The following is a 15,752-nucleotide window of genomic DNA, read 5'->3' as shown; positions in this document are numbered from 1 at the left end:
AGAAACAACTGGTAATTGAAATGAAAATATACCATTAAAAATAGTACCAAAAACCATGAAAAACTTAGGTATGAGCATAATAAAACTTGTGTAAAGTCTGTAACCTAAAACTGATTAAACATTGACAAACAAAATAAAAGAAGTCTTATATAAACAGAGAGATATATTGTGGTTATGGGTTAAAAGATTCAGTACTTTAAGATGTTACTTCTCTCTAAACTGACTTACAGATCCATGTGATTGCAGTTAAAATTCTAGCAGGACTTCTTGGTAGATATTGGCAAACTAATTCTAAATTTTACATGGAAAAACAGAGAAACTAGAATAACTAAGATAATTTTGAAAATGACCAAGCTGGAGAATGTACGTTGCCATATTTCAAGACTTAGTGTGAAGCTACAGTAATCACGACAGGGTGGTATGGTGAAGGGATATACACACAGATCACTGGAGCAGAATAGAGAGTCCAGAAATAGACCCACACATAGATGGTCAATTGATTTTCTGCAACAGTCCAAAGGCAATCCAATGGGGAGAGGATAGTCTTTTTAAGAAATAATGCTGGAATTATTAGGTATCTATATATAAAAAATGAACTTTGATCTATACCTCAGATCATATACAAAAATTAACTCACAGTGGATACCTAAAATTATAGAGCTTCTAGAAGAAAAGATAAAAGAAAATCTTTGTGATATTAGGGGAGGCAAGGATTTCTAGATATGATACAAAAAACACTATCTATCAAAGAAAAATTGATATATTTGTCCTTACCAAAATTAAAAGCATTAGTTCATCAAAAGTTAGTGTAAGAGAGTGAAAAGACAAGCCACAGGCTGTGAAGAAATATTTACAAATCATGTATCACATAAAGGACTTGTACGTCAACCATTTAAAGAACTGTCAATGTTCCAGAAACAATAACTTGAAAGATACATGAATAGCAAATAAGCACATGAAAAAATGCAAATTAAAGTGACTGCAATGAATGCCACCGCACACAATGGCAAATTTTTTTAGAATTCTGATTATATCAACTGCTAGCAAGGATGCCAAACAATTGGATCTCTCACATGTTGTTGGTAAGAATGAAAAAAAAAAAAAACCAAACAAAACGATGCATATACATCGGAAAACAGCTTGGCGGTTTCTTATAAAGTTAAACATACATTGGACAGGACTCCCACTTTTTTTTTTTAAGGTTTTATTTATTTATTTATTTGAGAGCGAGAGAGGGGGAGAGAGAGAGAGAGTGCAAGTGGGGGAGGCAAAAGCAGAGGGAAAGGGAGAGAATCTCAAGCAGACTCTCAGCTGAGCGCGGAGCTTGACCCAGAGCTCAATCTCATGACCCTGAGATCACGACTTGAGCTGAAACCAAGAGCTTAACTGACTGAGCCACCCAGGTGCCCCCAGGATTCCAACTGCTAGGTAGTTTTCCCCGGGTGAAATCAAATGTAGGTACACACAAAAATCTGTGCATGAATGTCCACAATGACTTTATTCTTAGTTGCACCAAACTGGAAACAAACCCGAACATCTTCCAGCTGGTGAATGGATTGACTGGTTGCCGCCACATCACGGCAGACTATGAAGCATTAGAAAAGAATGAACTACAGACACATACAGCAACACAGACAAATCTTGAAGCGTTATGCTAAGTGGAAGAAGCCAGACTCAAAAGGCACACACAGTATCACTCCAAACACATGACATGAAGGTCAAATTATAGGCACAGGAAACAGATCAGTAAATGCCAGGGGGCAGGAGATGGGGGGAATGAGAGCAAAGGGGATTTGGGGGGATGCAATAACTCTTCTCTAAGTTAATGGTGGTGGTGGTTACACAAAAGAGGCTTGTCAGAACTGATACAGCTGCACACTGAAAAGGGTGGGTTTTACTGTACAGAAATTATAAATTAAGAATAAATGAGAACAATCCATTAGCTGAGCATGTGCCTTCCTGATAGGTTTGGGAAAGGTGGTCAGTGTCCTTGTCAATAATTAATGAAACGTGACTTCTGTTTAGACCTCAAAGATGTCCTTTTCTATAATTATACTGACCGGAAAGGAAAACAAAGCAAGACACTAGAATCGGGAAGGGCTATTTTTAAGCACATGGTCAGTCATTCAGCTTCTGACCTTCAGTCTCTGAGCCTTTTCGTTCAAATACATTCAGTTCCAGAACACCAATGTTCAGGAAGCATTTCTTCAGGGCCACCCTTTGGTAAACTGTTACTGAACACCTTCACGAGCCAGATGTTGGCCTTAAAAAGACCAACTTGACTTGTTTTTGTTTCCTTTTTGTGCTGTTCTTTTTATTATTATTATTATTAGCAGTCTAAACCTTGAGTGGAACGCCAAGGACATTACATGTGTTATCTTCACAACTATGAACTATTACTCTTTAGTCTATGAAGTGTTACAATCCCCATTTTACCTAAGAGGACACTGAGGCAGAGAGAGGACCATTAACAAGGTCACATGGGCATCAGACTGGGAGACAAGGAGTCTACCCAGCTCTGTCTGACTTTAAAGGCTCAGAATTGTGCTTCTCTGTAGGGATAGCTTAAAATTATTCTACATGGTTTAAATGTTTTTACAAGCCTTTCATTTAATTAAGTAATTAATTCAAGATTTGTTGAATGCCTACAATTATTTTCAAAGATGCTAATGTTTTCTCTTTGTATTTTCACAAGAAAGTGAAATGAGATTTAGCCTGAGCAGAAAAGGGGCCTTTGTTCCTCTTGCCTACGGCAGGAAGGGGCTGGCGAGTCCAGCTTCAGTGCTTTAGACTTGTTTCTGAAGAGGTGTTCCAATGCATACTTCTCATTGAAATGGGCGGTCTGCTTTATTCAGGGGTCACTGGGTATCTGCCTGTGGCTGTGCTAAGGGTCAAGGCATCTACTGGTTGGGTATTAATTTGCTGTCTTCTGGGAATCTTCCTAAGCCTCAACAGCACATATTCTGCAAGGGAGGGAAGTCTTTCTCTTAGCAGGTGCTTCGTCCTGGCCCAGACTTCTCTCGAGTGGCTTGTGACCCAGTGGGCCAAAGGCCAAGGTGAATACTTACTGTTAATGGACTGAATGTCTGTGCCTCCCCAAATTCACATGTTAAAGTCCTAAACCCCAACAAGATGGCATTTGGAGGTGGGGCTTTGGGGAGGTCATTAGGTTTAGATGAGATCATGAGGGTAGGGACCCCATGATGGGATTAAGGTCCTTATAAGAAGAGAAAGAGGGACCAGAGTGAGCGTTCTCTCTCTCTCTCTCATATGGGGACACAGTGAGGAGGTGGTCATCTGTCAGCCAGGGAGAAGAGCCTCAACAGGAACTGAATCTGTAGCATCTTGATCTTGGACTTTCTAGCCCCCAGAACTGTGAGAAATAAATGTCTGTTGCTATGGTATTTGGTTACAGCAGCCCAGGCAGACTGATGGCTTATCTTCCCCATATCCTTGAAAGGCAGGCCTTTGCTTTGAGTCATCCAGGTAACCCATGGGGTCCACAGAAGGGCAGACAATTGTGGGAAGAAAAATAGTTGACCTAAGGGGCCATAAGCTACATAAATAACGAGATGCACAGGAAAGTCTTCCCCAGGCTGCTGGCACTGTGACTTGGTTATCAGCTCTATGACAGATGGATAGAATTTGTCAAGCATTTACTATTGCTAAGCACTTTATATGCATGGTCTTATTCTCCCAACAACTGAGGAAGGCATGACTGTTGTTAACATCATCATCATTGCCATCATCCCCAGGTTATAGATAAGAAAACTGAGGCCGAGAGAAGTAAGTAACTTGCCCAAGATCACGTGGTTGGCAAGTCTTAGAATGGGCACTGCAATCAGGCTTGACTTCAAGATTTTGAGTCCTTAACCACTAAGCCAGAGCATACACGATCAGTACCTTAGAATATAAAATCAAACCTAGACACACCCCCTGGACCACAAAAGACAGAAATGGTAACTAGCATATTCTGAATACCTGCCAGCTTTCGGGAACATCCTAAGTACTCTGTAGGTACGAGCTCACTCAAACCTCAGCACAACCTTCGGAGGAAGGCCTATTGGTATCATTATTTCCATTTTGTAGATGAGAAAACCAAGGCTGAAGGACAGGTTTACCAGATAGAATATAGAATGCCAGTTAAATTTGAATTGCAGATAAAACAATGAATACTTTTTTAGAACAAGTATGCCCTAAATACTGTATGCGTATTTGTTGTTTATTTGCAATTAATTTAACTGGGTGTCCTCTATTTGCTAAATCTGATAGCCCTACAGAGTGGGTCCCAGAACCAGAGCGTGGTAAATGCTGGGTCAGGAGGCCAATGGGACTTCAGAGTCTGGTGCCATCTTACTGTAAAACCCCATGGCCTCTCAGCTAAAGGGTAGAACCAGGGGGAGCTCAGGTGTCATGGAATCGATTCCAGGCAGTGATGGGCACCTGGCTGCTGGTGGAAGCAAGTTTTCTAGAAGTAGGTTAGAGAGGGGCAGGTCGCCTTGCCAGCAGTTGACTTGGCAAAACCAATAGTTATTTGGGGAAGCAGGGGAGAGTAGCGGGTTAGAGCCAGGACTATGCAGCAAGACAGGCTTGTCTCCTAGTCTGGCTGCCTTTGGGCAAGCTGCAAAACTCCTCAAAATCCCCAGGTCCTCTGCTGGGCTCTCAGGTATGATTATTTTTTCCTCCCCTGCTTTTGTGTCTCTTTCTTATGTTAATCTGTGAGCCCCTTGGGGGTAGACACTGGACCTATCAGATATGCGATTATGAGCAGCATATAGTCGGTGCTCCATAAATGCTTGATTTTTTAGGAGTCGGCCAACCATGGAAGGAACTTTGGGAAAAAGATAGCAGGAGTGTGGGGGCACAAAGAGTTCTCATTTTATGTCCTAAATTGGATGGTTTAAGTTTGAAATCTATGAAATGACTTGTTCAGTTTTTAAATAAAATTTTTAAAGCAAAAGTGTGAATTTTAGTCCTGCTTCTCAAATCACTTTCTATCACCTCAGGCCCCCATTAAGAAGAAAGATGGTAAAATTGACATTCTCAGCAACCGTGCTTGGAAAGATATTACAGAATTTGCTATCAGGGCACATTTCTGACGCATTGTGAGGCTCAAGTAGCTGATAAAGCTATTTCAGGTCATTATCCCATTTCCCTTTAGTTACTGCTACCCTGGTGGTCTCTTCTTGCATTGTGACTTTCCTCACGCAGGAGGCTTACCCGTTATAAGCTGTCAGCAAATCATCAACCGTTCTGTTTCTTTAAAGGAAGATAATAAACTTCCCCTGCAGCAAGACGCCAAAGACCTCCTTGTAACTTTATCTCCCAGGGAACTCTAGAGGTGCCTACTTCATGCTACCACCATTGTTGAAAAGTTTGGCTCACGGTGCTGGGCAGAGACTTTGTCTTGGTATTTCACTTAGAGTTTGGTTGAAATTGTCTCCCTGGGAAACCGATGTGAATTAGGTTCCTCAGGTGAACTCAGCTTTATTTCTCACTCAAAGCCAAAAGGAACATGCCTACAAGACCAGTTTCAAGTTCACAGAAGTCTGTTATTTGCGACCTGTGCAGTGAATGGCAAGAAACGTACAAGAGGAAAGAAAGAGATCTGGAAACATAAATAGTACAGTACAAAAAAAAAAATAAATGTGCAGAATTTGATGACACCAACCTCAAAAAGAAGCATCAAGACCATTTCCCTTTGAAATAATCAGATTGTTTTGGCTGTGATCCAGGTTCACTATAACCCCTTTGCCCACATTCTTTTCCCATTACTTTGAGTTGTTTGCAAAAATCAGTTAACATTTGTGGTGAAATCAAGAGAACTGGGATGCCCAAATTAAAAAAAAATTGATTTCCTCTCAAGTAGGATATTGGTTTTTCAAATGTGATCATTTCAATGTTACAAATATGTTTGTGTGCTAATTAGTAAAGACTGCTGTGTGCTGATCTGATAAAGCAGTATAGTTTTTAATGAGGGAGAAGTGAGTTAAATCTGGGTAGAAACACCTTTCTTATGTCAGGATGACATGTTTTTTTTTTTTTCCATGTGAGGATCCATGCTTTATTCTTAATTTTAAAAGATGATGAGCAATTTTTTTCTCATTGTGCTTTTTTCGTGTTTTCTGGGGTTTTTTTTTTTTTGAATTGATCAGAGCTATTTTCTAATTGGAATGAGGCATTTTTAAAATAACTTAAAAAGTAACCCAAAGGTATTCAGTATGAATGTATTTGTTGACGCACTGAAAAGGAATCGGATGCTGCGCTGGCCTTGGAAAGAAGGCCATTCCAAAGCTTGTGGTTCATCAGAAAGATATATGGACACACGTCAGCAGCTCCAAAATGGCCTTATCCTTGCGGAAATGTAAAGTGATAGGCAAGATCTCACTTGTCATCACCACAAAATGCGAGAGGTGAAATATACGGCTAAGTAGAACATTTATCTCTTTCCTGAGCTAAAGGAAGGAAGCCTTTGGAGACATTTGGTATGTTTGGAAGATGAAGATAAAGGGACGCATCCTTTTGCTACAACGAGAGGACAGTAGAAAGACCGTCCAAGCCCCTGCTTTTCACAAACTTTGCTTCTCTGGCCTTAAAACCTAGCAGAAGGGAATGTGTGAGCCTTCAAAGAACCATGCACATTGGATCGCAGACAGGAGCCTCGCCCCATTTGTGCATAGCATATTGCAATGGCATGAAGCCCACTGAAGATTTTGAATCCTGTCTGTCTGTTCATGTTTTAGGAGTTACCCATGTTTAAGAAGGGCTCAAAAGAGAACGTCACTTTATTTGGCTTTAACCGTCAGAGGTCTGTTTTGACTGTTGTTCACTCATTCATTTACTCCTAAAACATCATTAAAGTGTTTTTTCAGTGTCTCTCTGTCAAGTACTTTTTATCTACATGAATGTTTTAAAATCTCCACTACAGTTTTGTAAAGTTGGACTTTGGACCCCCATCTGACAGCTAAGGAAGCTGAGGCATGGCAGGAAGTAAATTGCCCAATGATGGGACTAGAGTCAAGGCAAATGTGGGAGCAGGACTAGTGTCCTTTTGCTCTCTGAGCTGTGGTCTGTCATTCCTGATGTTGCACGCACTGACTTTTGTTGCTGTATTTTGGACAAACCTTTTTCTTCTCTACAGGGGTCTAATCAATAACAGCATCAGATTAGTTTTCATGGGTTAGAAAGAGAAAAGCAAATCTAAAAGTTTTTGTATTATATCAGCATGTCTATAAGAACTTGATGTAATCCTGACCACATTTGGTGCTTAAAAAGTTCTTGAAATCTAGAAGGGTGGGTTAATCACTTGATTCCATTGTAACAAACTCAGAATCACACAGTGTCCACATGCTGGGGTGAAACTGAAAACAGAGAGGTTAATAGAGAGAAAGCCAGGATTTCCTGAACCCCAAACCTTGATCTTTCCAGCACAAGGAGCATAACTCAGGCATTGACTGGAAGGGTAAAGGGACTTGCCAATCAAAAGAGAAGTTAGAAACACATTTGGAGGATCTCCCATTTCTTTCTCTCTCTCTCTTTCTTTCTTTCCTTCCTTCTTTCTTTCTTTCTTGAGATTTTATTTATCCATTTTAGAGAGAGAGAGAGAGTGCATGCAAGCAGGGGGAGGGGCAGAGGGAGAGAAACTCAAGCAGACTCTGCCCTGAGTGCAAAGCCCCTCAAGGGGCTCGATCTCATGACCCTGAGATCATGACCTGAGATGAAATTAAGAGTCAGATGCACAACCGACTGAGCCACCCAGGCGCCCCATCTTTCTTTCTTTCTTTATAAGCTGCTCTGGCAATGGGACAGAGTAGAAAGACAGAAGACTTTGGTGACAGGCAGCCCTGAACTTGAACTTGCTCTATCATTTATCAGGCCAAAAGAAATTGGTAAGAGATCATCTTCAAATCTCTGATCCCTCATAGGCAAAATGGAGATAAAAATGTCTAGTTCAAAGATTTGTTTTAAGAATTGAATCAGATAATATAGGCCAAGTATCTCTCTGGTACCACATGTCAGCCATGTTGAATAAATGGAAGCTATTATTCTTTTAATCATTAGTTAAAAAAAAATCATTAGTTAAAAAAAAACACAACAGTAGGTTTCAACATCATATGTACAAGAAGGGCTCAACTGTATAGAAGGCATATGAAAAAAAAAGGCAGGGAAATAAGCTAAACCATTTAGGATTTCCTATGTGTGACCAAAAGAAGACAAAAAGTCTTTCTAAACTTTACATGCTGTGTGCACTTTGCTTGGATTATTTTAATTTAAAAAAAAAAGCAAAAGAGAACTAATCTCTCTCCTTAAGTGGATTCTGTTTTTTAAAATTTTTATTTATTTATTTATTATTTATTTGAGAGAGAAAGAGGGGGCAGGGGGAGAGAGAATCTTAAGTAGACTTCCTGCTGAGCGAGGAACCTGACACGGGGTTCGATCTCACCACTCTGAGATCATGACCAGAGCTGAAATTAAGAGTCAGATGCTCAGTCTACTGAACCACCCAAGCACCCCTCCATTTAAGTGGATTCTTTAGGAGATGTTTCATTACATCTAGAAAATGGGAAACAAATCGTCAATGTGCGAATTAAAATGCCTGACATTTACTCTCCAAGGGAAAAAAGTGATCTCACAAAATTTGCATATCATAGCAAGGACTCAGCCACTATTCGAGTGTTAACATCTTTAATCATGACAGAAGTTCAATTTTAGCTGACAAATGCTATGCTTGACCAAAGAAGTCTAACTGCACCATCAACTCAGATTTGGCTGCTAGTTTTTCTTACAGTGAAACTGGTCATCATAGAGTTTGATATTCCATCCTAAAGACTAGAGTTTTAGTAGTTTCAATGATTATTTGTGCTGCTAAACAATAACTATGGTCTTTGAGATGCTATAATAAAATTCCTTCTTAAAGAAAATTGTTCTCAGGGTTATAGTAGCCCCAGCATTCTTCCATCTTCTCTATGGTCCCTTATCTTTTTTATAAAAATGGATATCCTTTCAATTGTCCCTTTTTCTGACTTGTAAGGGAATTCTCTTAAAAAGAGACCTCTAACTGGAGGAAAGCAGATTTGTTTATAAAAGCTGACAGAGCAAGAAAGATTTTTCTACAGATAGACTGAAATGGAACTTTCTAGAAAAAGGTGCTGACACTCTCCTTTTATCAGACTTCCTTCCTTTCGATTTTCTGTGAAATGGGACATTGAGAAGCAAGTATCAAAATCCAAGAAAAGCTCTGTGCCACTTACCCATGCAGTCTGGGCCCCAGTGGCCTGGGCAGCACTGAGGTTGGACATAGTCCTTCCTACAGATATGGCGGCATCCAGGGAGAGACAGCGAGTACCTTCTGATCTCAAATATGTACCTTGGAGGGGAAGTAGAAGACATAAACCCATGATCAGAGCAATGCAGTTAACTCTGGGCAGTGGGATTAGCCCAGGTTTTTATTTAGGTCTTTCTTTACACTTGCCTATATTTAAAAAAACAGAGATTGAATACATTTTTGTCTAGGGAGAGCAAAACTTAATAATGATTTACCTTCAATTGTATGAAATGGATGAAAAAATCAGAACACAATGCAAATGAAGGTAGAATATCTACAGTCATGTCAGAAGTGAGGTTAGTAGATAGGAAAGAGTGTTAGGTTCTAGGCACATGCTAGAGGTGTACCTCACACTTGTCACAGCCAATACGAGAAGGAAAAGATCATGAGTTCTGTGATGCACAGGATCTCTGGATTTTAAAACGAAACAACTGCTTAGGATTAGCACTTTTTTTTTTTTGCAGATACTGTAGATGTAGACATTTCTGTGAGAGGCGGTGTAATATAATGGGCAATATTTGCCACCTTACACTCAAGGGAGATGTAATGATGAATTTCTTAGAACGGTTTTTATACCATCTGAGGTGCAGACCTGGAATAGCAATTCTGTAGCGGCGAAATACCATTGCCTATTTTCGGGGTATCTCCGCATGGGTGACTTATTCTAGGATTTGACTTTAGTGTATCTAGAAACAATCCTCCATGAATATCATTTCTTTCAACGGGGCTGTTAAGAATAGTGTGATGCAACTGTGAGTTCAAGGTTGTACTTCTAATCCAGTCCCTGAGCTACTGGCTTTATGGCCAGTCAAGTTGGAGACAGAATTGACAGTTCCTCTGAAAGCTTGAGAATACTGGCAGGGGCATTTCTTCACAAAGATGGGAAAAGGGAGAGCCAAGGGCAGAACAAAACATCCCCTCAAGAGGCAATCTTGGATTTATTTCAGCATAAATGAATGGCAAATCCAAGTCTTCAATTCTAAAACAGAGAGCATGAGTGCAATAATCTTATCCTGGATGTGTGTGTGTGTGTGTGTGTGTGTGTGTGTGTGTGTGTTGGAAGGGGGATGGTAAGGTGGGGAGTATGTAACCAAGTATCCACCTTGCCATGAAAAATAGTAGCCAGGACAAAAAAGTCCTCAGTAAAGTCACCACATAATTTTAACCTTGAACCCTACATCTTTCTATATACTTTTTAAGAGTTTCTGGTCACAGATGTGTGCCCGCTTTGGTAACTGAATGGTCAACTGTCACATATGCTTGCTAATTCTAGGCCAGTTTGTATTTGGAACCTTTTATAAAACTGATGATTTTGGTTTTAGAATATATCATGGTCACATTAAGCAAACATGAATTTAAAGTAGTGTGATATAACAGTGTTTAGTTTTTATTTAATACAAAATAAGAAATAGTACTGATCCTTCATCCCTGAATCAAGAATGAACTCATTGAGAGCTGTCTAATGTCTAAATTAGTAGACTGAGTGAATAAAACATTGTGTTTACATTTGAGTTGTATGGCTGCTTCCATTAGCTGGTGAGCAAAACTGCTCATCATCCTTTTTGAGGCTTAGCCTTGAATTATGAGGATTTTGAATCATAAGAGGATTTCAGGAATGCAATGCTCACATAAAATGCATGAAGCTGTAATTCCTTTGTCTTCCACTTCAGGTTCTAATTAGTATCAGGATCCACAGCTAGCTAGTAAGATGACCGTCAGACCCATGGCTTTTTAGTCCATGTTCTGACTAGAACCCTCTCCAAATGAAACAAAACCCAGATTTTCAAAATAAAGAAGGACAAGATGTAGGGAAAATGTTTATTTGCAATGCAATATAGTCAATTCTGTATTAAAATGTGAATCAATAATCAATAATCAGTCAATTTTTTAGATTCAGGGCTGTAAATTGTAAGTTACCTAAGTTTGGACTGAATATAATCTTAAAATAAGGGAAAATCATGGAAATGCTTTGTAGATTTTGAGATGGGAAGTTTCAATTTGGATTCACAATCCCTTAAATTTCAAGACGAGATTTTCTCTTGAGTACCTGCAATCTCGAACCCCCATGGAGCCATTGGTAACCTTGGTGTAACCATCTGGGCAATTAATTCCCAAGTTGAGTGAACAGGATTGGCACTCAGTCCTAATTGTAAGCAGAGATTTCTTATCACATCTTTTTGCCTGCAAAAACATAAAAAAAAAAAATCAAGTCCCATTAGTCGAGCCTTGGTTGGTCATTCTTCCCTATTGGCTTCAAGTCAATGGAATGACAGGGATGACAACAAGGTTGATTGGTAATGACTGGCTAGTTGCTTTCCACCTTATTTAGAAAGAGTGTTGGGATCAACAAGCAATGTCTGCCATTGCTGTGGGTAGGAAGGAGGCTGCTTGTACCACCTGTTTGCCATCCTTGATCTAAAGTCTGGAATTCAGTAAAGCAAGGTAACATCATTACACACATGTACCCAAATGAGAAACCTGAAATATGTCATAGAGTACACTTTCCAAATGGGAAAATTTTAAAGTGATTATTTAGGGTCAATTGGTTGTAGATCAACAGGTCTCAAGAATATTCTTTCAGCATTGATTCTACAGAAATAGTCTAGTTTGGGTGCTAAATGCTATGAAGCATGTCATTCCTACTCTGAAGATGTTTGCAATCTTTTGATTATAATTCAGCTAGACTGTGGGCTCCAAGAGGCAGTGATCTTTTTCTGTTTTGTCCTTGACTATACCCTAAGTACCTAGAACAGTGTCTGGAACATAGTAGTGCTTAGTAAATATTTGTTGATTGAATGAATGAGTTGTAGGAAATACAACAGACACACTAGAAACAGTTGCTTAGCAACATTAGGCAGTAGAGAATTAGCTGCTAGAATGAAGGATGCAGACACATTTTGGTCCTGTCTTCAGGATCCCTCATTGTCCATGGTGTTGATGCTGATCCTCTCAAATGGATTTGGTCCCCTCTCTCAAATCTCCCTCATTTTCCCATCAAGCTTAAGAAGAAGCAGCTTCATACAATGAAGAGAGACCGAATTTGGGAATCAAAAGACTTAAGCTTAGAATCAAGCTCTTTATCTTGCTAAGTGTACAGTCTTTTAATTTTTTTAATTTTAAAAATTTTTTATTATAAATCTTTTTTTTAAAGATTATTTATTTATTTGAGAGAGAGAATGAGCATGAGTTGGGGGGCAGAGGCAGAGGGAGAGAGAGAAGCAGACTCCCCATCAAGCAGGGAGCCCGATGCAGGGCTCGATCCCAGGACCCTGAGATCATGACCCGAGCCGAAGGCAAACGCTTAACTGACTGAGCCACCCAGGCACCCCAAGTGTACAGTCTTGAATGAATTCCTTACCCTTTGTCATCCTCTGCAATGGGGAGATAATAATAACCACTCTCCAGGTTATTGAGACCTTTAAATGATATGACACATGCAGATTGCCTGGCCCAGGATCTGGAATGTCGTAGGCAGTAAATGCTAGTTCCTGTGATGTTTCTCCATTCCCCGCTCCATGTTTTGCTTATTGCCTCTCCTGAGAGGAATGTGCTCCCCTCTCCTCTTGGCTACCCAAACTTCATCCTCCAAGGCTCTGTGTAACAACTCCACAAAACCATACCAAACTCTTCCTTTTCTCAACTTCTACTCTTCATATGGTTGGCCAGTGGAACACATTTCGTTGTCTTTGCTTTTCCATTTAAAAACCCCTTGTGGGAGGGTGCCATGTCTCTTCCTTCTTACTTACTCCTATCCCTAAACAGTACAGGCCCAGCATTAGGTAGGGATGGTGGGAACATCATAACTACTTCTAAGTTTTCTGAAATGGATAAAGGCTGCATAAGAAGAAATTTATTTTTACAGAGAAATTTATGGTTTTACATACTTCCAAGGGCATCATCTTATTTGATCTTGACCATGTTGAAGATAAGTAGGGCAGGTTTCATCACGCCTATTCTAGGGAGGAGAAAACCAAGAGGAGTGGAGGTTCAGTGACTTGCCAAGGTCACACTGTAAGTTCGTGGTCTTCTGATTCCCTGATTCAGTATTCCTCTTTCCTACACGATGTACGGTGGCATATAGAAAAACGAAATCTGTTTGCATGGGCAGCTTTCATTTGGTGATTGTTATGAACCAAAATAGCCCTGGAATGTTCTTTATGGAATAACAATAAAAGCCACCCTTAGCTAGAGTTTGAATCAACCGCCTTTAATGGTCATGGAACCTCCTGAATTTTTAAAGCAGGAATTTCTTTATATTAGGTTTTCCCATTTAGATAGGTGTATGGAAGGACATTACTTTTTCTTTTCTTTCTTAAAAGGTCAGATTTAATCCTCTCTTTTCAAGAAATCTCTTGACTTTCAAGTTATCCTTTTCAAATGGAATGGCTCATTTTATCTCTCATACAGTTTCCTCTGAAAAGCAAACTCAGCTTTAAACACCAGTCAAGGCCTGATTTCCACACTAAAGCAAGCCTTTGTTGATGCTAATGGTGGTGGTGATGATGAGAATGATCATTTCAGCTGTTTGTGGAGCACTGTTGGGGGAGAAACTGAAGTTTTGAGAGACTAGCTAACTTGCTCAAGCTTGAACAGCTAGTAGGCTGTGGAGCACAGTGACTGGTCCTCAGAAATATTTGTTAAATAAACAAACGAGAGCCACAGTTCCAACTCGCTGCTCCCAAACCCTTAAGCTGGAGCACTAAACCATGATCTATCTTCTAGCGTTTTCTTTCTTTTTTTAAAATTTTTTCATTAACATATAATTTATTGTTTCAGGGGTACAGGTCGGTGATTCATCAGTCTTACACAATTTACAGCACTCGCCATAGCACATACCGTCAGTGTCCATCACCCAGCCACCCCATCCCTCCCACCCCCCTCCACTCCAGCAACCCTCAGTTTGTTTCCTGAGATTAAGAGTCTCTTATGGTTTGTCTCCCTCTCTGGTTTCATCTTGTTTCATTTTTTCCTCCCTTCCCCTACGATCCTCTGTCTTGTTTCTCAAATTCCTTATATCAGTGAGATCATATGATACTTGTCTTTCTCTGATTGACTTATTTCGCTTAACACAATACCCTCTAGTTCCATCCACATTGTTGCAAATGGCAAGATTTCATTTTTTTGATGGCTGCCTAATTTCCATTGTGTGTATATATATATATATATACCACATCTTCTTTATCCATTCATCTGTTGATGGACATCTAGGCTCCTTCTATAGTTTGGCTATTTGTGGACATTGCTGCTATAAACATTGGGGTGCATGTGCCCCTTCAGATCACTACATTTGTATCTTTGGGGTAAATACCCAGTAGTGCAATTGTGTGAAAAGCATCATCAGAGTACTGCCAACTGGGATCAAGTTGGCACTGATAAAAATTTGCCTGGTACAGATGTAGCATCATGTTTAAGTTTTATGAATAATAGAGCAGAAATCATGCCTTGTGAAATGCATTTTAAAAGAACTGCCAGACTGCCTTGCTCATACCCCTTGTTTAGGGTGCCCTTGCTGTACATCTGATACCCAACATGCTCTATTAGGACAGCTCACGTGAGCCTGTTTGAGACACTGGTGTGCTGGTGTCCTTCATGGGAGCTGCTGACATGACTGCCCTGGGTGATTTTACTACAACTTGTGGAAAGTAGAAGGGATGAGTTCCCGAGGCATTCTGGAATACTGGGTTTCTCAAGCAGACATCACCCCGCCCAGAATTCCCCAGAACATCTCTCTACTCATCTGTCTTCAACCACTGTTATTTCCTATATTCAAAACGACACAGTGATGAGATTATTAAAACAAAAGAAAACAAAACAACCTCCCCCCCCTCCGCCGCCCGCCAAGGATATCAACATCAGCAGTGGAAAGAGGAATGTTAGCATTAAATTAGAGCTCCTAGCAAGGGTGGTTTAGGACAGGAATAGAACAAATTGGGTGAGCACACCTTCAGAAAGATGGCACGCCACCATTAGGATCCGATTCTGCACTGGCTTTCTCTTTATTGTATGAAGTCCAGTACCCATGACAACAGAGGGAAGCAAAAAAATTGGACACACCATAAACCTGAAAAATAACAAACTTGCAAGTGTCATCTTACCTGGTCTGTAGTTTCAGGTGGGGAGCAGGAATTGTGTATAACCAATCCAAGAAGAAGTATGAGATTTTGTAGCATGGTGAGAAACTATTTGCTCCTTCTTATGCCAGGCACCTGTCAGAACTATTCGGCTATCCTATTGTAGTCTGATGAACTCCTAGTGAATTCTCATTCATTTCAGTATTTGCCTTTAAACCCTTTCCCCTCTTGTTCCTGAACTGAAGCAGATGATATGTGAGAACTGCCTCGAGACAGGAAAAGTGGCAAATCCAGGGGTCCTGGTGAAGCTGGCCACTCTCAACTCTATATATGTCTTGGTTGAATAACAGGATATC

General features: G+C 40.1%; 1 protein-coding gene across 2 annotated transcripts in view; it reads right to left on the bottom strand.

Annotated features, from left to right (window-relative positions):
• Positions 1-15,495, bottom strand: part of STAB2 (stabilin 2) — a 144,753-nt gene extending 129,258 nt beyond the window's left edge. For both annotated transcript variants that reach the window (XM_028121647.2, XM_088025671.1), the window contains exons 1-3: positions 15,421-15,495; positions 11,373-11,506; positions 9,252-9,367 (exon numbers count right to left, since the gene is read on the bottom strand). In XM_028121647.2, coding sequence (XP_027977448.2) covers positions 9,252-9,367; positions 11,373-11,506; positions 15,421-15,495 — 325 coding nt within the window. The remainder of the gene's footprint in view (positions 1-9,251; positions 9,368-11,372; positions 11,507-15,420) is intronic.
• Positions 15,496-15,752: the final 257 nt, after the last annotated feature.

This window comes from Eumetopias jubatus, unplaced genomic scaffold (assembly GCF_037043125.1).
Source record: "Eumetopias jubatus isolate StellerSeaLion01/CBP00866 unplaced genomic scaffold, mEumJub1_p1.0 scaffold_8, whole genome shotgun sequence".
Taxonomy (NCBI): Eukaryota; Metazoa; Chordata; class Mammalia; order Carnivora; family Otariidae; genus Eumetopias; species Eumetopias jubatus.
This window is presented reverse-complemented; position numbering and strand designations above follow the sequence as displayed.